Source organism: Leptosomus discolor, chromosome Z, assembly GCF_034619465.1.
Source record: "Leptosomus discolor isolate bLepDis1 chromosome Z, bLepDis1.hap2, whole genome shotgun sequence".
Classification (NCBI taxonomy): domain Eukaryota; kingdom Metazoa; phylum Chordata; class Aves; order Leptosomiformes; family Leptosomidae; genus Leptosomus; species Leptosomus discolor.
This window is the reverse complement of record NC_141419.1, coordinates 23,443,829-23,464,868: the sequence shown is the minus strand read 5'-3', so window position 1 is coordinate 23,464,868 and position 21,040 is coordinate 23,443,829. Positions and strand designations below refer to the sequence as shown.

Sequence of the window (21,040 nt, the reverse complement as noted above, 5' to 3'; positions counted from 1 at the left end):
TTTCACTTATCTTTAATGTTTACAGTCCAAGAATTAAATAACTGAACTTTGTGAAATACAGCAGGGAGTTCAAAACTGAGCAAACTTTAGAATTCTGAGTAGGCACTGTTCAATGAAAAGTGGTGAGGGAAGAAAGTGTACACAATCAGATTGTTTAGGTTAAGACATTTATTGATTAAAAAATTAGTGCAGCAAAGTGCAGAATAGGTTAGTTAAAATGCTTTTGCTTCTTAAAAAAGTACGGGAGATTAATAATTTTTATGCCACTTTTTCCTGGTATTTGGCAACAGGATACGAAGGCAGTATTCACACTTTGCAACAGTTTCCTGAATGCTGTTTCAGTGCAAGTCAAATCAGATTTTTCTCACTCAAAGGGTCCAGTTCCTCCTGGTGAGCTCACAGTGCTACTGTTCGTGTATGTTTGTGTGTAAATGCTTACAGAGGGGATGACAGGAATTACTTATGGGATTTCAACAGCAATAAATGCAGCCAGTTTAGCTAATAGTACAGGCAACAGACTCCTGGGACTTTCAGTTCTTCATGAGGTGTGGATGTGAAGAAAAAAGCTAAGACAGAAAAGAATCTTCCAAGTTAAAGAAAAGTCAAAATTAGAGTTGCTTCCTGGCCTAGCCATAGACTGGGGACAGAGAACACATAAGAAGCTGCTACTATGAAGGGCCAACGTTGAATTTTCCCTGTTCTGCAGGGCTCCTTTTCTTATTCCGTTGGGCTTTCTTGAGGGCATGTTCATCATTGCTCTTTTGAAGCTGACTGTATCTTGCAACAGTGGATACACCATCCACAAACTTGGTCTTGTAGATGACATTTGCATTGTTAAACATTCCATCCTTCAAGGACACCACAATAAACTAAAACAAACCAGAAAGCTTTAAGTAAATGCTGCCAACCAAATAAACGCTAAACAACATTGCAAAAGGCTTCTAAAAAAGGATTCCTTTTACTTGGCTAAATCTTGGTGGTAATTCTTCAAACACTCAAAACGTAACTGAAGCCCAACAGAACGTGCTGAGCATGTTGATGTACGCCCACAGGCCAGGCATTTCCTGCAGCCAAGTATGGCTCTGCCCATAACCCAGCGCTTGGCGTGGCACACAGGCCACAAAATACCTGTTCATGAGGCATCAATCACTGGAAAAAATGTTGCCACAGATTTTGTAACAACGCAGGGTCTTTCGTAGTCTATGATACTGCTCAAATTCTTTTAAAATACTAGTGACAAATGTTTCCCTCCTCTCTCTCCTAATTTGGAAAGGTCATGTCCTACCACCAAACAGAGATAGGTACTGCCTTTCACTCAGAGTACTAAGTTTCTTTGGTTCTACAGATTTTTTCATGCACAGGCCTCAGTGATACAGAGATTGTTTCCACTAACGCCTGGCTTATTTCAACAGGGTCAGAAATAAAATATTTTGAATGCTCAGGTTAAAGAACTCTAGCAAAAAAAAAAAAATCAGTATGTGGGTCATGCCATGCCTGAAAGTCATGGTATCACAGTTACTCTTTCCTGTTACTACATGGCAGTGGCTTACATTAAAATGTCATGATCACAAGTTTCATGGTTGCCATATCATCAGTGTGACTTCCAGTTGAAACAACTTAGAAATACAACACACATCTCTTGAATAAAATACCTGAACAGCTGAGACTCCTCAGTGGCAGACTGCCTCTGAAAAGAATGAAGTGCATAAACAGATGATCACAACAGTTTCAAGATCTTACCTGGGAGCGTTTGAAATGGGTACGAAGCATCTGCCCGATGTTCTGGGTATGAGAGATATCAAGGGCTGCATCCACCTCATCTAAGATGTAAATTGGGGCAGGTTTGAAGAGGAGGATGGATAAGATCAAGGACAAGGCCACCAATGATCTAATACAGAGAACAAGAAAGTTATGTTTTACCCTCTTGTTAGAGAGGCTTTGGCTTATGCAAATATTTGTTTGGTAGCAACGAAATGCTCTCTCAAAAGCAGGTTCATGCTATGACTTCTGGAAAGACAGAATGACAGCTTCCACCCCAAATTTTTATTTAAAAATGTGAAGCCTTCTGCCAGAATGGCAAACATTACTTACTCTTACCAGAAGATCAGGTTAATTGGGTGATGATATTTAAAATCATGCTGTTGCTTTACCTATTCCCAATTCTGAGTTTTGCAGCACTGTTTTTCAGTGTACAGTTCTTGAAGCATTCTGTCCTTCAGGAAGTTCTGTATCTCTGTCTCACCTCTTCCTAAATTCTGTTTCTACTTTAATTTGTTAGATTATTCCTCAGAAGTTGCAAAGAAGTCCACAGCCTACACAGGGGCTGTAATCAACGGAGAAGCAAACTGTCACCACGACACTGCCCTGACACTGGGGCAGAACTTGTCTATATAGATTTTTGAGATCGCAACTCAAAGGCTGGAAGATTTAATTCAACAGTACCTCAGTACCACCTACAGTTACCTGCAGTTTTCTCACCACTAAATTCATTTTTTGTCACTTCTCCGGGAAGCAAAGTCTTGCTTGTTATCATACACCAAGGAATGTATTGTTCTAAGTCAGATTCCCCTTTCAGCTGAACTGATTGAGTAGCACTTTCAGTATGAAGTCAGGTTGGAAGGAGACAGAGTCCCTGACTTGACTAGGGAAAAAGATTCATTTTTTGCTTTCCTGAACTATAATTAGCCAGACACATCAATGATATACACAACAGGTAACTGCAATGGAAAACAAACAAAAACCCCACAAAGTTCACCAACCTTTGTCCTCCACTAAGTTCTGTTAAGTTTTCCTTCCAGGTGTTTCCTAGGGCGACTCTGAACTCCAGACCACTCAAGATATTCTCCGCTTTACAGGCTACTAGCATAGCTTTGGCTCCTGGTAGAAGTGTTGAGAAAATTGAACCCAAGTCTTCATTCACCTAGAAGTCAGACCACAAAAGAGGTACGTATGTGCTTTGAATCAAGAGCACCTGCACCTAAACACTTAGCACTGAGCTGCACGACACTCCAGGCGTGTTGCCCAGCTTAACCCAATGGCTGCTTAAGTCTTGAAGACCAACACAGAGGACAGGGAGAAAATATTAGCATTCGAAATCTTTCGGTTTCTGTCTACTGATAAGAGAAGCAACACCAAGGAAATTACATACATACATCCATATATGAGATACGTTATACTAAGCATTTAGAAGGATCAAATGAAATACATATCAGAAGGCTTATGCTGCCAGCCAAGGAAATGATTACGCCCCACCTCAGATTTATTAACTGGTAAATTGTGATTTCTCCCAATTAGAGGACTATTACAAGTATAAACACCTTGTAAGAGGCACACACTGGCATATTCCCCACTCCTTTTTCTCCCCAGGATTACTTAAGCAATGTCCAGGTATTGGATGGGACGCAACTTTGTAAATGCAGATTAAAATTTCCTAGGTCAAGGAATGTATCTGAGAATGCCCTTATTCCACCACCCACAATGCTTTTAATTCAATTCATTAATTTTTGCCAAACAAGATTTTGCAATGAAAAGGTACCACTTTGTCAGTGGTATCTTTAGCACAGGCAGCAATAATTAAAACCCGTACTTCATTTGGGAGCAATTTAATCTTAGGTAAACTGATCTCCTCAAAAGCCAAAAAGTACTGGTATGTGTCAAGAGCTTTCCATGGAGAAAGGGAAAGGGAAAATGTTATGAGTTCGTGATATGAGTGAACTCGTAAGGAGGCAGAGTGCTTAGGCAACAGAAACATAAATCACGTGTTGCTCTATTCCAGTATTACCTATCCTATCAGTGACAGGAACAGTGGCCCAGGTCCACAGCCCCAAACTGTACAGGGCTACACAGAACCAGATTTTAACTCTGGTCAAATACTGGTTTAAGCGAACAAAAACCAGACTGCACCACTGTTTTGCCCGACTTCCATGTGAGAGACAATGAATTCAGCAGGCCAGCAGCTTAACCTTCCTTAAGTTTTTGTGGGCACTAAAAAGGAATGGTAAAGTAGTTTTGCAGGTTTAACTGTATCTTTTACAATTCTCAGAGAATTCATGTCTTATTCTCAAAAATGAGATGAAACAGGAGAAATTAAGTGGTTGTTTTGTAATTTAAATACTAAGCAAGGGAGATTAGTTCTGGAAAGAGACATCTTCCCCCCCCCCCCCCCCCCCCCCCCATGAAAATACGCAAAACAGCTATCTAAGATAAATCTAATCCTCTGGCCAAAATGTGAAGATTAGATTTCAAATGTCATACCTTTTTCCATGCAACATGTAAAGCTTCAGTTTTCTTCCGGTCAAGCTCTTCAATAGTTGCAAGAATTTTTACCTTGTCGTTCTCTACAATTCTTTTTTTCTCCAGTAATTCATTGTACTGGTGCAATGAGAAGAAAATAATGATTTCAATGAACTTTGTGCTCAAACACATTTTGGGCCAAGCTGGTAACAATGGACGAGGAGAAGGCTGAGGTACTCAATGACTTGTTTCGCCTCAGTCTTCACTGGCAGCCTCTTTTCCCACACCTCTCAAGTGGATGGACCTCAAGGCAGGGACTGGGGGAGCCAAGGCCCTCCCACTGTAAGAGAAGATCAGGTTCATGACCACCGAGGAACCTGAACATATGTAAGTTTGTGGGACATAATGAGATGGATCCCAGAGTCCTGAGGGAATTGGCTGATGTAGTCGCCAAGCCACTCTCCATGATATTGGAAAAGTCATGGCAGTCAGGTGAAGTCCCTGGTGACTGGAAAAAGGGAAACACTGCACCCGTTTGTAAAAAGTGCAGAAAGGAGGACCCTGGGAACTAAGAACCTGTCAGCCTCACCTCTGTGTCTGGGAAGATCATGGAACAGATCCTCCTAGGTGCCATGCTAAGGACATGGAGGACAGCAGGGGGATTTGAGACAGCCAGCATGGCTTCACCAAGGGCAAGTCCTGCCTGACCAACCTAGTGGCCTTCTGTGGTGGAGTGACTACAGCAGTGGACAAGGGGAGAACTACGGGTGTCATCTACCTGGATTTCTGTAGGGCCTTTGACACGGTCCCACCCCATCATCCTTCTCTCTAATTTGGAGAGCCAAGAATTTGATGGGCGGACTGTTCAGTGGATGAGGAACTGGTTGGATGGTCACATCCAGAGGGTAGTGGTCAATGGCTCAATGCCAAGATAGAGATCAGTGATGAGTGGTGTCCCTCAGGGGTCCGTACTGGGACCAGTGCTGTTCAGTATCTTCATCAATGACAGACAGTGGGATCAAGTGCACCCTCAGGAAGTTTGCAGATGACACCAAGCTGAGTGGTGCAGTTGACATGGCTGCAGAACGGGATGCCATCCAGAGGGACCTGGACAGGCTCGAGCCCATGTGAACCTCATGAGGTTCATCCAACAAGGCCAAGTGCAAGGTCCTGTCCCTGGGCCGCAGCAACCCCCGCTACCAATACAGGCTGGGGGATGAAGGGATCGGAGCAGCCCTGCCAAGAAGGGCCTGGGGGTGCTGGTGGATGAAAAGCTGAACTCGGGTAGGGAGGAATGAAATTATTCTTTTTACCATCCAAAGTCAACCTAGAAAAGCATGACCTAGAAAACTAGTAAACAAGTGAATAGCTAAAAAGATGTAAGATTAGTAGAAAAGATCTAACAAAAGGTTTCCTGCTATCTCATGAAGATTTAGGGGGTTTTTTGGTGTATTCAGAAACAGAGCATATGAAAACTTAAAGCTATTTTACATGTAATACCATACGCCCAAACCACCACATCTTTGTAGGTTAAAGCATGGAAAGTTTACCTTTTCTTCTGTCTCAGAAAGAACATTCACGGCTCTCATGCTCAGGTTTCGACTCAACTTCTTTTTTTTCTCATGCAATTTCTGCAGCTTCTGATATATTTCTTCAGGATTGTTAGCTTTGAAGTCATAGGTTGTGTTCGGCTGACCAAAAAGTGGCTTCTCTGAAGCTATCCACTCATACTCTTTCAGCATTGTGGTCACCTGTAAACAAGAAGATATATTGAGGCTTTTTTTTTCCCTTCTCAAATGAGAATTAAAAATAATAATAACAAACAGATCAACAACATCCTGATTACTCTACAACGTTAGTTCTTCTATCACAATGCAGCACAGGTGCATACCTTTACAATGCTTCATGTGATCTCCAAGACTGTAGATGAACCAAGATTTTAAGGGAGCTTTCACATATACCCATCACATTTACTTTGAACATGTTTTTCTGTATCTGTACTAAGCCACTGCCACTGAATCTCAGGATTCACTTCTTCAATTAGTTACCTAATCTATCCATAGTCAGAATGTTCTTCTCATTGATGACCTTCTCACTGTGATCTACTCTCTATTAGTCCATACTGACAAGCTCTTTTACAATTTACAATTTTCACCCCCTCCTCAAGGGTGGAAAAGCTTTTCACATCAAGAGATACAAATACAACAGTACTTATTAAGAAAAAAAGGCCATTGCCTTTGCAGGTGGCAAGTGAAGTAACCACTCTTGGTCACAAGATGCAAGGAAAAGCACAGTTCTGAAATACCTTGGCAGCAGCATCAGCAGCCTCTTCATGATGTTTGCTGATGCTGTGTTCTAATGTTTTAACCTGAAGCTGTAACTCATTATTTTGTTCTCTGTATTTTTCCATCTCTGCAGATCTGTCTTGAATTTCTTTATCCTGTAAAAAAATCACTTCCTTTTGCTTAGCCACCTCCTTTTGTGATTTCTCTACAGATTCCTGAAAAGCATATCAAACAGTTATTTATTAGCTTTTTTTAAAGGCTGGTGTTAGTTGTTAAAAGAGAAGGACGCAGCAGGGAAGGAGAAATAACCACATGCAGCAATGAAGTCAAAAAAATAGCTACCTATGCTACACATAATTGGATGCTGTCAAAAAAATCCAAACAACAAAACACACATTCATTAACATCAAAACAAATAATGAAACACATCTACCTTTGTCTTAGACACCTCAGCCGCCATGGCATTAACTTGCTCCTGGTAGAAACTGATGGCTTTTTCTGCAGCCGCTGCCTGTTGTTTGTAGGAGGCTTGTTCTTGCTTTAGCTCTTCAAGTTCCAGAACTAAAGCTTCAACTGCCTAGACAGATGTTTTCAAGTTTATGACAGTTATACTCAAATGGAAAGAATTAAGATGCAGTTTGACATAATAAATGCTGTAGAAGATTAACAGTACCCATTCTTCAGCAATGGGGCAATCTTACAAAAAACATCCAAAACCAAAGCACCAGCAATTTCTATGTCAGTGACTACAAACCAATATAAGTTCGAAAACTGACAATATTAAAACTTCCAGAGAATGAAACGTTCTGATTACTGCAACGGCTTTTGACATTGAGAAAATTGCCAACAAAAGTTAAGTTTTACCTGCTGCTTTTCTTTCATTTGTTTGCTTGAAGCATCTGCCTTTTTCTTGGCACCATCTAGTTTCTGCTGGGCATTTTTTAGTTCTTTTTCACGTTCTGCTTCTCCATTTTTAATTTTATTCTCCAATACCTTATATTTATCTTCTGCTTTCTTTCGGCTCTCTTCAGTTTTCTTTAACGTCTCTTCACACTCCACTGAATCAAGAAGTACAGTACTGAGATTGAGCATTGTTCTTATCTTTAAATGTACATCCTGAACTCCAACCGAAACAAATCCATCTTTACCTCTAACAGGAAAAAGTAGCTGTACTTTCGCTAGTTACTGAAGTCAGCTATTTCAACGATAACCCTAAGACGGTGTTCTGTTGTTACCAGTAATTGGTAGGGAACCAAATAGACAACCAGTCACTAAAATTAACGAAAATAAGCCTTTTTTTCTTTTTTGACAGGGGGAAGTATATGCCAAATCACATGATCAAGAATTAATTAACCAGATGGCTACCACCTCATCCCCATCTTTTTTCTTTATGTTTTACTTACTGATGCATTTGCTTCCTTTTACAATTTTCCTTAGCTATACAAACAGTACTTCTTTCCAATGCTTTCTTGTTATGCAAACTATTTATATGGCTAATCTTAAATACCTACAGAAACAGATGCCTTGGAAACAAACCAGATTACTCAAATATAGGATTAAATTGATTTTAAAGCTTTCCTACAAAGCCATTTTTACTTTTCCTTTCCTTAAAACACTTAAGAATATAACGTTTACTACAAGAGAACGACCAAGCTTATGTGAATCATGTCTATGCAAGTCTTGTGATTCTGTATTTGTTACATATTCCAAAATGTAAAGTTAGTATTTTCAAAGCAAAAAATATTTTCTTTTCAAGCAAAGATTCTGCTACTTGAACAGCCAAATATCCATCTCACTCTCAGCAATTAGTTTTCAGTTAAAAGATTAAGAACACATTTCTTACCAATGGTTTTCGTCAGAGCAAGCAGCTCTTCCTCTTGTTTGCAATAACCACTTTGATGAAGCTTCGTTTGCAACAGCTCTACCTCCTCAGACTTCATCTCCCACTGCTGCTTCAGTTGCCGGTACCTTTAAAGACAGTAATGATACACACTGCTATAATGAAGGTACCCAGCATTTCAGTTTCAAAGCTGATACAGAAAAAAGCGGATAAATACTTATATTCCCATTCTAATGTGAGATACAACGACAACTGTAGGACAACATTGCTTAATATTAAGCTTAAAAGGCATAAAAGTCTGATATAATTTCTTTAACACTAATTGTGAAGTTTGTAGGTACTTAAGTTATTATATATGTAACTGCTGGTTATATAGCCCTGATAAGATATATTAAAAACAAACATAACACATGGAATTTGGCAACAATTCACAGCTCATGCTTTTCCACCCAGGAGTATGACAGATGCTAGGCTGAAGCATTAAAGAAAAAATAAAAACTCATTTGTTCCTTGAGTCTATTATAACTCAAAACAATTTGAAAAATAAACCCAGCTGGCAGATAACATATTACACAACACTACCTCCTTATGGGATTTTTACAGAACTGACTAAAAATATGTTTATATTCCATTTGCTAAAAAGATCTTCCATAATTGCGTAGATGAAAGTTATTTAATTTAAATTCTTACAGCAGTAACACTTGGATATTCCCCTTTAGTATCTTTACATTTTCTTGGGAGAAAAATAAGAGCTATCACAAACCAAAATTCTGTACAGGTGTTACAAAATATGGCTGGAACAGATCCATTCTCCAATGGACTTCATGAAACTTTGGAAAACTTCAAGCCATGTCAAGTAGACATCATTGTATGCCCTTCCTTTCCTGTGTTAAGTCTTCTTGTGTGTGTTATCTAAAAACTAAATTTCCTTGTGATTGATGTGTTCATACATTAAACTGCAGGGAGGCAGAGAGGGAAGAGGGGAATACTTTTCTGTGTATTACATTCTCAACAGGCCCTATGCCCTCCAAAAATACTTCTTTATATTATGTTTACTCCATCACATAAGAGAAACAACGGACATTTTATAAAGCAAAACTTACTTTTCAGCAACATTCTTCAAGCTTGCCAGCTCATGCTCTACAGTCTCAAGTTCAGATTCCTTTGCCTTGAGTTCTACTGCAGCATCTTTCATTTCTTGAATTTCACACAAGATTGATGCAGTACGTGAGAATGCACCTGTTCAGTGGGAAAAAAAAAAAGCAAAGTCAGGCTAATTGGAATTAGACTAGTGGATTCGTCACTGGCAAATAGCAAATTCTAAATGTTAATAATGATGCAGGTTGATGATTTGTTTTAGTTACAAAACAGAAAGGCAGCTAGGCTAAAGTTACAGTAGTTCTCAGTGCAGAAAGACTACTTCCTCTGTTGTAGCATTTAGTTCTGCAGGCTTTGAATACTATATGTGCATTTCTTGTGAAAGCAACTAAGTTTTCATAACTTAAGAAATTACCTCAAATGAATTCTGAATTACTTCAGAAATTACTTGAATTCAAAGCACTTCTCCTTCCAAGAGGATTATACAGCCATATAAGACTTAAATATTTAAAATCTAAACTATTTCATGCAAATCATTTGCCATTCATTCTTTCTTAGTCTAATCAATCTTATTTCAGCTCAAGACTGACAAATTTTGCTCAAACAGATCGTATTATCCCCAGCATGAGTATAAACAAAAAGGTTACTCTTCATTTTTATAAAAAACATGCAGAGCAGTAAACAAATCAACAGATACATATTAATATTATTATTATAGGAATAAAACCAGCAATTGCCTCCATGCAGCGTGCCCTGGGGGTCAAATGAATCTCCATCAAGTGTAACACTTCTTGCCATTATCCTTTTGTCAAAGGACACTTTCTTAGCATTATCCATGTTATCACAGACTAGTGCTGTTCCAAAGACATATTCCATTGCTTTCTGCAGTTCAGGATCATATTGAATCAGAGAAAGGGCTAAATGCAAGTCATCATGACCAGCCTAGAAATCAAATAGAATGCAATTAGACTTAATTGCCTTGTTACAATAATTTTCAAATCTAATTTCTGTCTTCTCTTTGTAAAAACACTTTCAAAAGAAATCGCTACATTTTAAAACAATTTCACTTAAAAGTGGAAAAGTGGAATAATTAATATCTATTTAAACATTGCCTAGCTTAAAGGATACAAAGGAAAAAAAATAAAATCAAGATACCCTAAAACACTATAGAAGTTCTTATTAATATAACCACTAAGAAGTGCATGTTTTTAGTAAAGAAACAAATTGAAAAAGGTACCCAAGCAAAACAGTGTAAATAGTGTATTTATTTACATACCAAGGTTTGGGCCAACTTGACCTTGTCTGGTTCAACACACCTGGCTGAAATTTTGTTTAGTGGAATCATGGTGTATCGACGCTTTAGTTCACCCTTTTCTAAAAGCTTTTTGGCAGCAACCTCAAATGAGAAGAGTTACAAAGCATACCTGAATACAGAACTGATATTGTAAAGTCAGACAATAAAGCATAGCAAGACAAATACAGTGTTGCCAGTAACTATACATGACTCTCTTGACCAAATTTAAACATGTACAGGGGTCCAAAGTACCTCTTAAGCATTCAGTGCAAGGCACATGCTCACTAACTGTGAATCACACAACCTCATCTCAATATTCAGAGTTCTGTATTAAAGTAATAAACATACCTCTGTGTCCACAACAATGTTATAGAGTTTCCCTCCAGCCACGACTTCTAGGGCTTTTGCTTTGGACTGATCTTTCACAGTGATAAGAGACACAACAGAACCTTTCACGTGGTTTGGATTCCAATTTTTTTCTGGATCTCTTCAAATAAATTTAAATTATGATAATCATATGTTTGTTTCTCTCCCACACATCTTAAAAAAAATTACATTTAAAAACTCATCCTGCTTATTATACTGATATAAGAAATTCTAAATTCCCCTAGGAAAAAAACCAACAGAAAACGGTTAAAATAAATACTTCAGGACAAGAGATTTTCCAGTAAAGAGTCAGTTAAGAGTCATTAAAAGAATGTCCTTCCTGATTTTGGTATAATTTGTTCGCAGAATTTTCAACTGATTCTTACTGTGCACTCTATTATTAGCACAGCTATAGGAATACATTCAGACTAATTATAACACAAGCAAATAAATCTGGGGATACATATACTTGATTGGTGGCAACAGATACAGTGTTAACTTCCACAGAGCAAGCTATTCACAGTTCTCAGGCAGGACTCTGAAAAGTAATGATTACATATTTTTGCAGTTTAGTCTTTTGGATTCTGTTTTAGCTCCTGAAGTTGAGGTATGGCTTGCAAACACCATCATACAGAACTTTTCAATTCCAGTGATTTTGATAAGGCTGTTACTTAAGAATGTCTGTATTATCACTTCCCCTGTTGCCCAATAATTCAGTTAACATTTCCTGACTACCCCCCCACGCCCCATCACCTGCATCACAGGTAAGATAGTCATTATTCACTGGCACTAAAGGAAAACGACACCTAAGCAATTGATGGCATTATCCTGTAAATCCCATAAGCCATGCATAAAATGCCCCCAAAATCACTTTCAAATGTCTTATAGGGTCACATTGAGATCTTACTTGTATTCAAAGCGTAGATAAGGAAACTTTGCCATTAAATGTTCACATAATTCTCTGAGCCGGCTGATGTCACAATCCAGTATCTTCTTTTTTGCTAAAAGGTCTTCTTCTTTCTCTTAAGAGTTGAACACAAGCAGTAGACAAACATCCAGAGCACAGAAATCTATTAGCTTAAAAATTGGTATGCTACACTGTTTATCTACATATACGTAGAGAACATGTAATTGAAAGACTTTCTAAAATACTTTGTGAACTTCCAGTTTAGACAAATTAACACCATCACAATACCAAACATGCAAAGAAAAAGTTTAAAGTCTAATGTGCTTCTCTGAATGTCATTCTGGAATACCAATTTACAGTTTTGAGTAGCTTCTGCAACAAATGTCACCTGGAATGAAAAATGAACTTTAAGAAGTGTTTTAGGCAGGGAAAACCAGGAAGGAATAGGGAGGTTAGTCACTTTTTCCATCTAAACTTTAGATGGAATTTAGATTTTCCACCAAACTTTAAAACATTCGGGCTAAAGTTTATAAAATCAAATTACTTTAAACTATTTTCTGTGGCTGGCAACAGCTTGCAGAGCTTCAACCAGAGAAATTTATTTGTGCATGAAAGCAGTATATTTGTTCCTTATCGTGTTGGGTCTGCTGGGATGGAGTTAATTTTCCCCAAAGCACTGCTCATAGTACTGTGCTTCGTATTTCTAGTAGAAATGAGCTGATAACACACCAGTGTTTTGGATACAGCTGAGCAGTGCTCCCACAGCATCAAGGCTGTCTCTCCAACCCCACTTCAAAGATCAGTAGGCTGGGTGTGGGCAAAGAGGCTGGGAGGGGACATAGCCAGAACGGCTGACCGAAGTGATATTCCATACCACATGAAGGCGTGCTCAGCAATAAAAGCAAAGAGAAAGCAGGAGGTGAGGGGGCATTCATTATTAAGGCATTTGTCTTCCAGAATAGCCACCACACACACTGAGGCCCTGCTTCCCAGGAAGTGGCTGGACGGACATTGCCTGCTGATGCGAAGTGGAGAGGAGATCTTTTTGTATTCCTCTGCTTCTGTGTCTGACAGAGACAGTTCCAGCTGACCCCACAATGGACCCACCACTGACCAAGGCCAAGCCCATCAGCAACAGTGGTAGCATCTCTGTGACAACATATTATACACGGGGTAAAAACTGCTGCACAACAGCAGCTGGGAGAGAAGACTGGGAATATGCAAGAGAAACACCCCTGCACACACCCATCTCAGTACAGATGGAGGAGGAGGAGGAGTCCAGGCTCCAGAGCAGAGATTCCCCTGCAGCCTATGGTGAAGAACATGGTGAGGCAGGCTGTCCCCCTGCAGCCCATGGAGACAAGCAGCGGAGCAGACGGACCCCATGCCAGAGCAGGTGGATATGCCCCAAATGAGGCTGTGACCCCGTGGGGGACCCACACTGGAGCAGTTTGTGAAGAACTGCAGCCTGTGGGTGGGACCCCATGGTGGAGCAGAAGAGAGCAAGGAGGGAGGAGCGGCGGAGGCAACATGTGATGAACTGACCGCAACCCCCATTCCCTGTCCCCCCGTGCCACTCGGGGGTGGGGAGGCAGAGAAAATCAGGAATGAAGTTAGGCCTGGGAAGGAGGAAGGAGTGGGGGAAGGAGTTTTAAGGCTTGTTCCTATTCCTCATTACGCTACTCTGATTTGATTGATAATAAATGTATTTCCTCAAGCTGACACTGTTTCACCCAAGACGGTAACTGCAGAGTGATCTCCCTGTCCTTATCTTGACCCACAAGCCTTTCATCATATTTTCTCTCCCCTGTCCAGCTGTGGAGGGGAGTGACAGAGCAGTTTGGTGGGCACCTGGAGGACAGCCAAGGTCAATCCACTGTAATGTCTATATTCCTTTTCAGATCCCCCCAAAACAATACAACAGAAGTTTGTACAGACCTTCGTAGTTCAGCTTCTTCATTTCGTTCTCTAGTTTTTCTTTCGTTTTTCTGATAGCTTCAAGTGCTTCTTGGTCTTTCTTGTAGCTTCCATCCATCTTTTTAACTTCAGCTTGTTTTGCCTTTAATTCTTGTTGTGCATAATTCAACTTCATTTGAATCTGTAAGGAGTAAGAAAATAGGGAACCAGAAGAACTTCAAAGAGAATCTTGCAGGTGCAGATTTAGAACATGTGCACTAACAAGGTGCTCATATAATTTGTAAAAGTTTCCACTGGTTGCAGAAATGCGAAAAAGCAGCCTTGGCTTGAAAGCAAGGGCACAGCTGATTTGGAAATAAAAACATAAGTCACGTATTTGGATATAATAACTCATATTAGTACATAAATAAAGTCTGAGAAGAAACAAGGTAAAATAATGTGGGACACAGCTGTCCTTGTTATTTTCCCCAATAGAGTTTTTCCTTAAATGAGACAAGCAAAGTGCACTTTCAACTTTGAAAATTTAAATTCCACCATGAGAATTACCCCAGCAGAGGTTTCCTATCTTAAGACAAAAGTGGCACCAGTTTCAGTCATGTGACTAGCACACAATGTAACTGAGGAGAAAATAGTTTCTTCTGAACTCTCCATTCAGTCTCAGACACCTTTATTTTGACCCATTACATTTTACTGCAGCAATCTCTATAGTATGAATGTATAACATGAACTGCAGTCTTAATTTCTTCCTATCCAATACTGTCAGTCATTTCAGTACTGTGAGTCCCACTTTATGTCTCAAATGCAGTTTCTATACTTCCTCATAGCAATGTTACAGCTTTTCCCTGTTTGTCAGTATCCATGCAAGGATATTTTTCCTTTTAACGACCTGTTTTACCACAACGTCACCTTAATAACTATGCCAACTTGTAAAAGTGTCTTGCATAGATATTCTGCAAATCTTTTCACTGACGTTTCAAGAGTGTGCCATTTGGTGTTCAGAAAATTTTCAAAAGAAGAAGGAAGGCTGCTCTGGGACAGGCAGCGCTTTGATTGTTACCTGTTTAGCCTCTGTTACTGCTTTGCTGATTTCATTTTTGCAGGTCATCATCTGCCTAGCAAGAGTATTTTCTTCTCCATCGTCACTGCTGGACAAGCCAGCAGACACAGCATTAAAATGCTTTTGTGCTGCAGCTAAAGCATCTGCATCTTTTTCACTTGCTTCCTGTAAAGCACTTAGTTCTTTCTCGATCTTATTTACTTCTTTCTCCTTTGACACCAGAGTTTTAGAATCCTTCAGCAAAACAAAAAACAAAAAAAAGGAAGAGTCCCATTAACTTTAAACTCATGTTGTTTAGATGAAAAGCTATGAGTAGTTTCATCAACTACATTTCAATGACCCTTTGTCAGATTTTGCGATCTTACAATTTGTCTTTGCATGTTTTCAAGTGTGTACTTTCCCCATGAGTGCACTGAAGATCTATAAAAAGTTGAAATACAGGAAGAGATGACAACTGCCCAAGAACTAGGAGAAATAGCTCTTTCTTCCCAACATCTTAAAAGTATTCTTCAGCACTCTTCTTGCATAAAAAAAAAAAATCAACTGTCAGAAATAGGCAATGTAGAAATTTCTCCTTTAATTTTAAGAATACCAGATATCCAGAGAGCATAATACTTTTGAAGCTATCTCTCCTGAGCTTAACAGAAGGTTGGCAACCATAAAGAGTTGTAATTTCTTTGTGTATGAATCACATTTATTTCCAATGGAAACCTACTACCTATGTCACACAAATCAAACAATGACTTTACCATCTGTTTCTGCTTTCCTGATGCAGTTTTTGCCAATTACAGGATTTTTCTTATAATAGGCAAGAAAAAACAGCCGTCCCCCTCAATCTGAATTAATTTAGTGTTTAAAGAAAATTATATACAAAGGTCTTACCTCCTGCATTCTTTTTACCAGTTCTTTGTGTTTAATCTCTTCATTTTTTAAGTTTTGCTTATTGAGATCAAGGGCACTTTGAGCTTTAGCATTAACTCTTTGAATTTCTGAAAAAGCATCCTCCAGTGAATGGAGCACACTACCAACTTCCTACAATCAGAAATAAAAGAAATTTAATTTAGTCTAAGAAACTGATACAGTATTTGTAATATTTCACCATCTGTTCACAGCTATATGTAGGAGAGGAGATAAAGATCTGATCAAGTAGGCAGACCTCAACGCAAACTGGGCAGAACATCTCTTCCCTCTGAAACCCAGACTAACTCAAAGCCACTGTTGAAGGTTCGCATCATCCCATACCATGGGACACTGTCCCTGTACAAAGGCTGCATTTAGGCATCCGAAGACTCTATGGGCCATCCTGTATCTAATCAAATCTACTGTCCCCAAACTGAGGTCAGTACTGATTTTTGTTGAACAGGAGTTTCCTACCTGAAGTGTGTTTCTTCTGAGACATTAACAAAAAGGGAGGAAAAAAAAAATCTCTGGCAAAACTTACCATTGAACGCGCAGAGCGGAAACATGAGGGCAACCAGTTTCTATTCTTTGGTTACTATTCATTTACAGCCATTGGAAGTAAAGCATTTCAGACAAATGAAAACTTAAAATTGATATATTTTAGACAATAGCCAAGAATGACAATGAGCAGTGTATAATCTAATAATCACTAGAAGATAAAAATTCAAAGGTATATTATCTGTAAAAATAATTATCTTGTCATTTGACTCCTTGTACTCAGATATTCAGACAAGTAGGATGCTGTTCTCACTTACCTCATCCCTTTTCTTTTCCATCTCCGCTATTTCTTCATTAAGTTGGCTCACCTTCTTTTCACTTTCAGCTATTGATTCCCGAAACTTCTCTACATCAGCCTGCATTTCCTTCAATGCTTCAGCAGAAGACTGCTCTGTCTTTTCAGCCAGAACAAACTGATAAGCTGTATAGAAGCGGCTGAAGTGGTCTATTTTTCGTACTGTTTTTTGGTATTCTAAATAGGATGATTGTTCCTGAAAGACACCAGTGAAAAAAAAAAATCTAAAATTTGATGGAAAAATAATATTAAGTAGGACCATTATAGAAATCTTCTAAGCACTTCTACTAACATTACTATTAGTAGATAAAAGTAAGGATTCTCCATGTTAAGTAATATATTCAGTATTGTACATTGCAGGCCTGATCAGGAAAACCTTAGATAAAACAATACTCATACAATTGATTGTACAGCAGAAATATCACTTGACACAAATTTTTTTAAGAACTAGGATACGTTTTTATCTTCTATTTTTATCGAGTTCTCTTGTTTTCTTCCTTCTCCCTACACTCCCCTCTAGGATTTCATGGAAGTCCTGAATGTCCCATTTTCTGTATTTGTACAGAAGATAAGATTTCTCTCTTTTACAAAGCTTGAAAACATGCTGTTGTTTTAGCCACTACATAGTGGTTCAGAGTAGCTGAAAGTATTTTTTCAGTACTTTATGGGCCCTACAACTCTTCTAAGTTTTCCATACCTCTCGCAGTTTATGTAAAGTTGGACCGATCTCCTCATCTAAGACCTGAAACACAAACCAGAACATTTATATTCCAATCTTTAAAACTCTCATATGTCTGAGCATGAACAACTAGTTCCAGGTGCAGAAATGAAATATTCTACAAGTTAAAAACCACACTACGCTAGTTATTCAGTTATCTTTAACAAATACAAAAGAAAGTATACTTTCCAACATGTAGCACCTTTTGAATGTTTTTCAGTTTGTCTTCCTTCTTCTCTATGGTTTTCTGGGCAATTGTTTTCTTGCATTCATACATCCTAGTACCAGCTGCTTCTTCAACCATAGCTAAAATCTAAAGAAAAGCAATGCAACAAAAATTTTGTTTCTTCTTAGATAGGTTCAACTCAGAACTGAGCTTAACATCTTATCTCCCTCCAGCACCGTTGTGGTTTTTTTTTTCTGTTGTTCCCCCCGCTATATTGATTCTTGAAGTTAAAAACAAATCAGTAAAACTTCAGAAAAAAACCTCCCACAACTTTCTTACCTCTGGTGGCTTCATATTTAGAACTTTGGTAATTCGTCCCTGGTGACAGAAAGATAAAACAAGAATGGTGTTTAGGCACCATGCAATAGTAAAACAAAACCTACCAAAACCCTAAACTCAAAAAAACCCACTCATTTTTAAATGTTTTATGTTCAAACCTGGTGGGGTTTTTTGCTACAAGGATAATCTAGTTTGCTCAATTGTTTCGGTCTTGAAAGTTCAAACAAGTCATTCCTTCAGGCAACACGCTTGAAACAGCCCTTATATCTTATCTTAGGCTTCTCCTCCACATTTCAGATTACACCCTAAAGGAGTAATGTGCACATTTTGTCTTAAGAGCCTTACTGAGTTCCTAATGTTGAATAAGTTCTTAATCATAAACTGGCTTTTTGGAGATTTATCTCATATGTAATTAGGGGGAAGCAGAATAGATGCAAAACTGCCCTTACCCCCTCCCCCCTGCCTCTGCAAGCTAGGACAGTTCCATTTGAAACAGCAAATCTTGCTCTGTTTTATTATTCCTTGCAAATGTTTCAGGGATTTGTCTAGTCCCTGTGCTGATGTTTATAAGGGCCTTTTTCAATTGGTCAGGTATATCAGCTTCATTCAAAATAGTGTCTAACATGGAACATGCATAATAGGAAAAAAAAAATCTCAAAAGCAACACCTGTCTGCGAAAGAGACAAAACAGAAAATAGAATTGGAATGTGTTTTAGAAAAAGCTTGCTACATGAGGGCTACATGAGGTTTTGTGCTGTAAGACAAGGACAAGTTTTAGGGTCAAACTATGCTGTACTGGAAATCTTAACAACTCCACAGACATTTGATTTTTACTTGATAAGAAATAGCTTTTCTCTGATCATAAAATTAAGTGTTCTTCCACTATCTGTTCTGCCTCAAATTTAATACAACTTCTCTTCTTTTTGGGTTTTATAAAGATGTACACCATACCTGCATAATGAGGAAGTGAGGGTTATTGACATTGAGTCCAACAGAACAGAAGAGATCCTGCACACGACTGCAGGCAGCATTCACACCATTGATAAGATACTTATTTCTACCTCCAATGATAATCTGGAAAAGGAAAAGAAATGGAAAAAAACTTCAAGTGACATAAAAATTACTTGACATCATAAGAATTTAAACTGTAATAATAAAGAATAAAAAATCCCATATGTCTGAGCAAATCCCATATAACTTTGCATACATATACATACACAAAACATCAAAACATCAAACCAGAGCTTGTTGAACTGAAGAGGCATTTAAAATACCTAACTAAAACATAAGAAAGAACAGTCATTGAGGGCAATACTGACAAAATTTCCAAACACTTTAAAAAAAAAAATATTAGGAGACATCTTCATCAGAAAGATGAAGGTTCCTTTGTTATTAGAGACCAAATTTAACAGAGATATTAAGAGGAAAATATGAAAGCAGAATAAAAACCCACAAAATAGAAAATTTTAACTTGCTTTTTAACTTGTTTTAGGAACATTATTATGATGTTTCTGTGCAAGTCCATAGAAAACATTATTGACATAATACATTTAACAATATTACACTAATTTCCCCAGTAATTTTTTTTTTTTTTAAACTAGTACACTGGATCTAATTCTACAGTTCATGTTACTAACTACACTGTAGAAGCACCGCCTCAATTGTAAAAACTCAGGGACTTCAAAAATCACCTTTTTTTTTTCCTCCTTAAAAAGTCACTCTATTGAGCATGCTAAAAATGTATATAGGCTACTAAGCAATACAGATATTAAAGACTCACCTGCCTACTGATGGTGATCTCATCACTAGCTTCAAATCCCAGTGGACTTACTCTCTTGTCAGAATTATCAAAGGTAACGGACACAGTTGCTTTAGCAATTCCAGCTTGCCCACCTTTATAAACAAGATCTTGAAGGCTGACAGCTCGCACCTAAGTTCATGGAACAGATAAATACATTTTTGAAAGAATTTCATCACACAGCTTCAGAACGCTACTGTAGGTTTTGGAAAAATGAATAACTGAATACATGTTTAAAAGAAAAAAAAAAAAAAGCCAGATGACCAGTTCAGTCACCAGTACGTTTACTTAAAGATCATTTATTATCATAACGCAGTTCACAGACAAATGAATGGGAACGTGTTCCTTGGAGGTCTGCTGGATTTATCTGCAGTTGGGGAGGGACTAACAAGAAGAAAATCACCTGAAGACAGAGATTCAGATTTATGTCAGAGCACACAATTTTTTTATGAGTAAAGCAGATATATCATCTTTTAAATACCAGGCGTTGCAGGAAAAGCAGCTTTTAATTTTTTTCTGGTGAACACAGCCAAATTTTAAGACCCAATCCAGAAATGAAAAAGTTTATGACAAACTAGTTAGCGCCTTTAGCTGCAAAAGATCTTTGGCTTGAGGCTGTCACCTTTTAAGTGAGTATTTTAGTTTAATGTTCTGAGCTGCATACTTTGAGCTACTGTAGTACATTGATGAAACTGTAATTCAATCTTAATATAAGAAGTTTCGTGTAATGAGAAGTCCAAATAAATACAACTTTTTTTTTTTTAATAGAAGCACCACTTCGGGTCTTCCATTAGAGATTACGCGAAAACGCAACATGAAATGCTGCTGACAGAAGAAAGACCTTTCTTAAATGCCCCCTCTCTCTTTACCTGTGTCAGATTGCTGATTCCCAACAGGAAACAGATTGAGTCCAAGATATTGGACTTGCCACTACCATTCAAACCAGTAATGGCATTGAAAAATGGGTCAAAGTCACAAACTTCTGTCCTGTGGGCATAGGATTTAAATCCCTCAAGAACAATTGACTTGATGTACATCTTCTTTGTGTTCCTAAGGCACCTGGCACAGTATTCCTCCCAAGAGTATGAAGAAAGGTTTCTGGATTGTAGTCCTAAATATTTCAAAGAAAAACAAGAAAGAAAAAAGAAGAAGCAAACGAATCACACTGCATGCCAAACAGCTAAATGCACGAGAAAATGGAAAGAACATATGCCTTTTACAACAAAAACATTATGCATTTATAAACGGAAAATTCCAATCAGACCCCAG

The 21,040-nt window shown here is 38.3% G+C and overlaps 1 protein-coding gene across 1 annotated transcript; it reads right to left on the bottom strand.

Annotated features, from left to right (window-relative positions):
* Window positions 1-668: 668 nt before the first annotated feature.
* On the bottom strand, window positions 669-20,808 carry SMC2 (structural maintenance of chromosomes 2). The gene is made up of 24 exons (XM_086480048.1): window positions 20,641-20,808; window positions 19,754-19,903; window positions 18,925-19,047; window positions 17,974-18,012; window positions 17,671-17,781; window positions 17,448-17,492; window positions 16,713-16,946; window positions 15,880-16,029; window positions 14,998-15,231; window positions 13,962-14,121; window positions 12,024-12,138; window positions 11,099-11,237; window positions 10,733-10,852; window positions 10,194-10,398; window positions 9,462-9,597; window positions 8,362-8,486; window positions 7,383-7,576; window positions 6,952-7,095; window positions 6,539-6,733; window positions 5,784-5,984; window positions 4,255-4,371; window positions 2,760-2,920; window positions 1,741-1,888; window positions 669-869 (listed from the first exon to the last, which is right to left on the bottom strand). Exons 1-24 carry the CDS (start codon window positions 20,806-20,808, stop codon window positions 669-671), a joined length of 3,615 nt encoding a protein of 1,204 aa, XP_086336174.1.
* Between the last annotated feature and the right edge of the window lie 232 nt (window positions 20,809-21,040).

Bases quoted from the DNA above. Each gene is read 5' to 3' on its own strand.
- SMC2 (XM_086480048.1), bottom strand. From the start codon at position 20,808: ATGTACATCAAGTCAATTGTTCTTGAGGGATTTAAATCCTATGCCCAC. The intron at 10,853-11,098 runs GTATGTTTATTA...TTCTCATTTGAG, and splicing joins ACATTGTTGTGGACACAGAG to GTTGCTGCCAAAAAGCTTTT. The intron at 2,921-4,254 runs GTATGACATTTG...TCTGACTTCTAG, and splicing joins TACATGTTGCATGGAAAAAG to GTGAATGAAGACTTGGGTTC.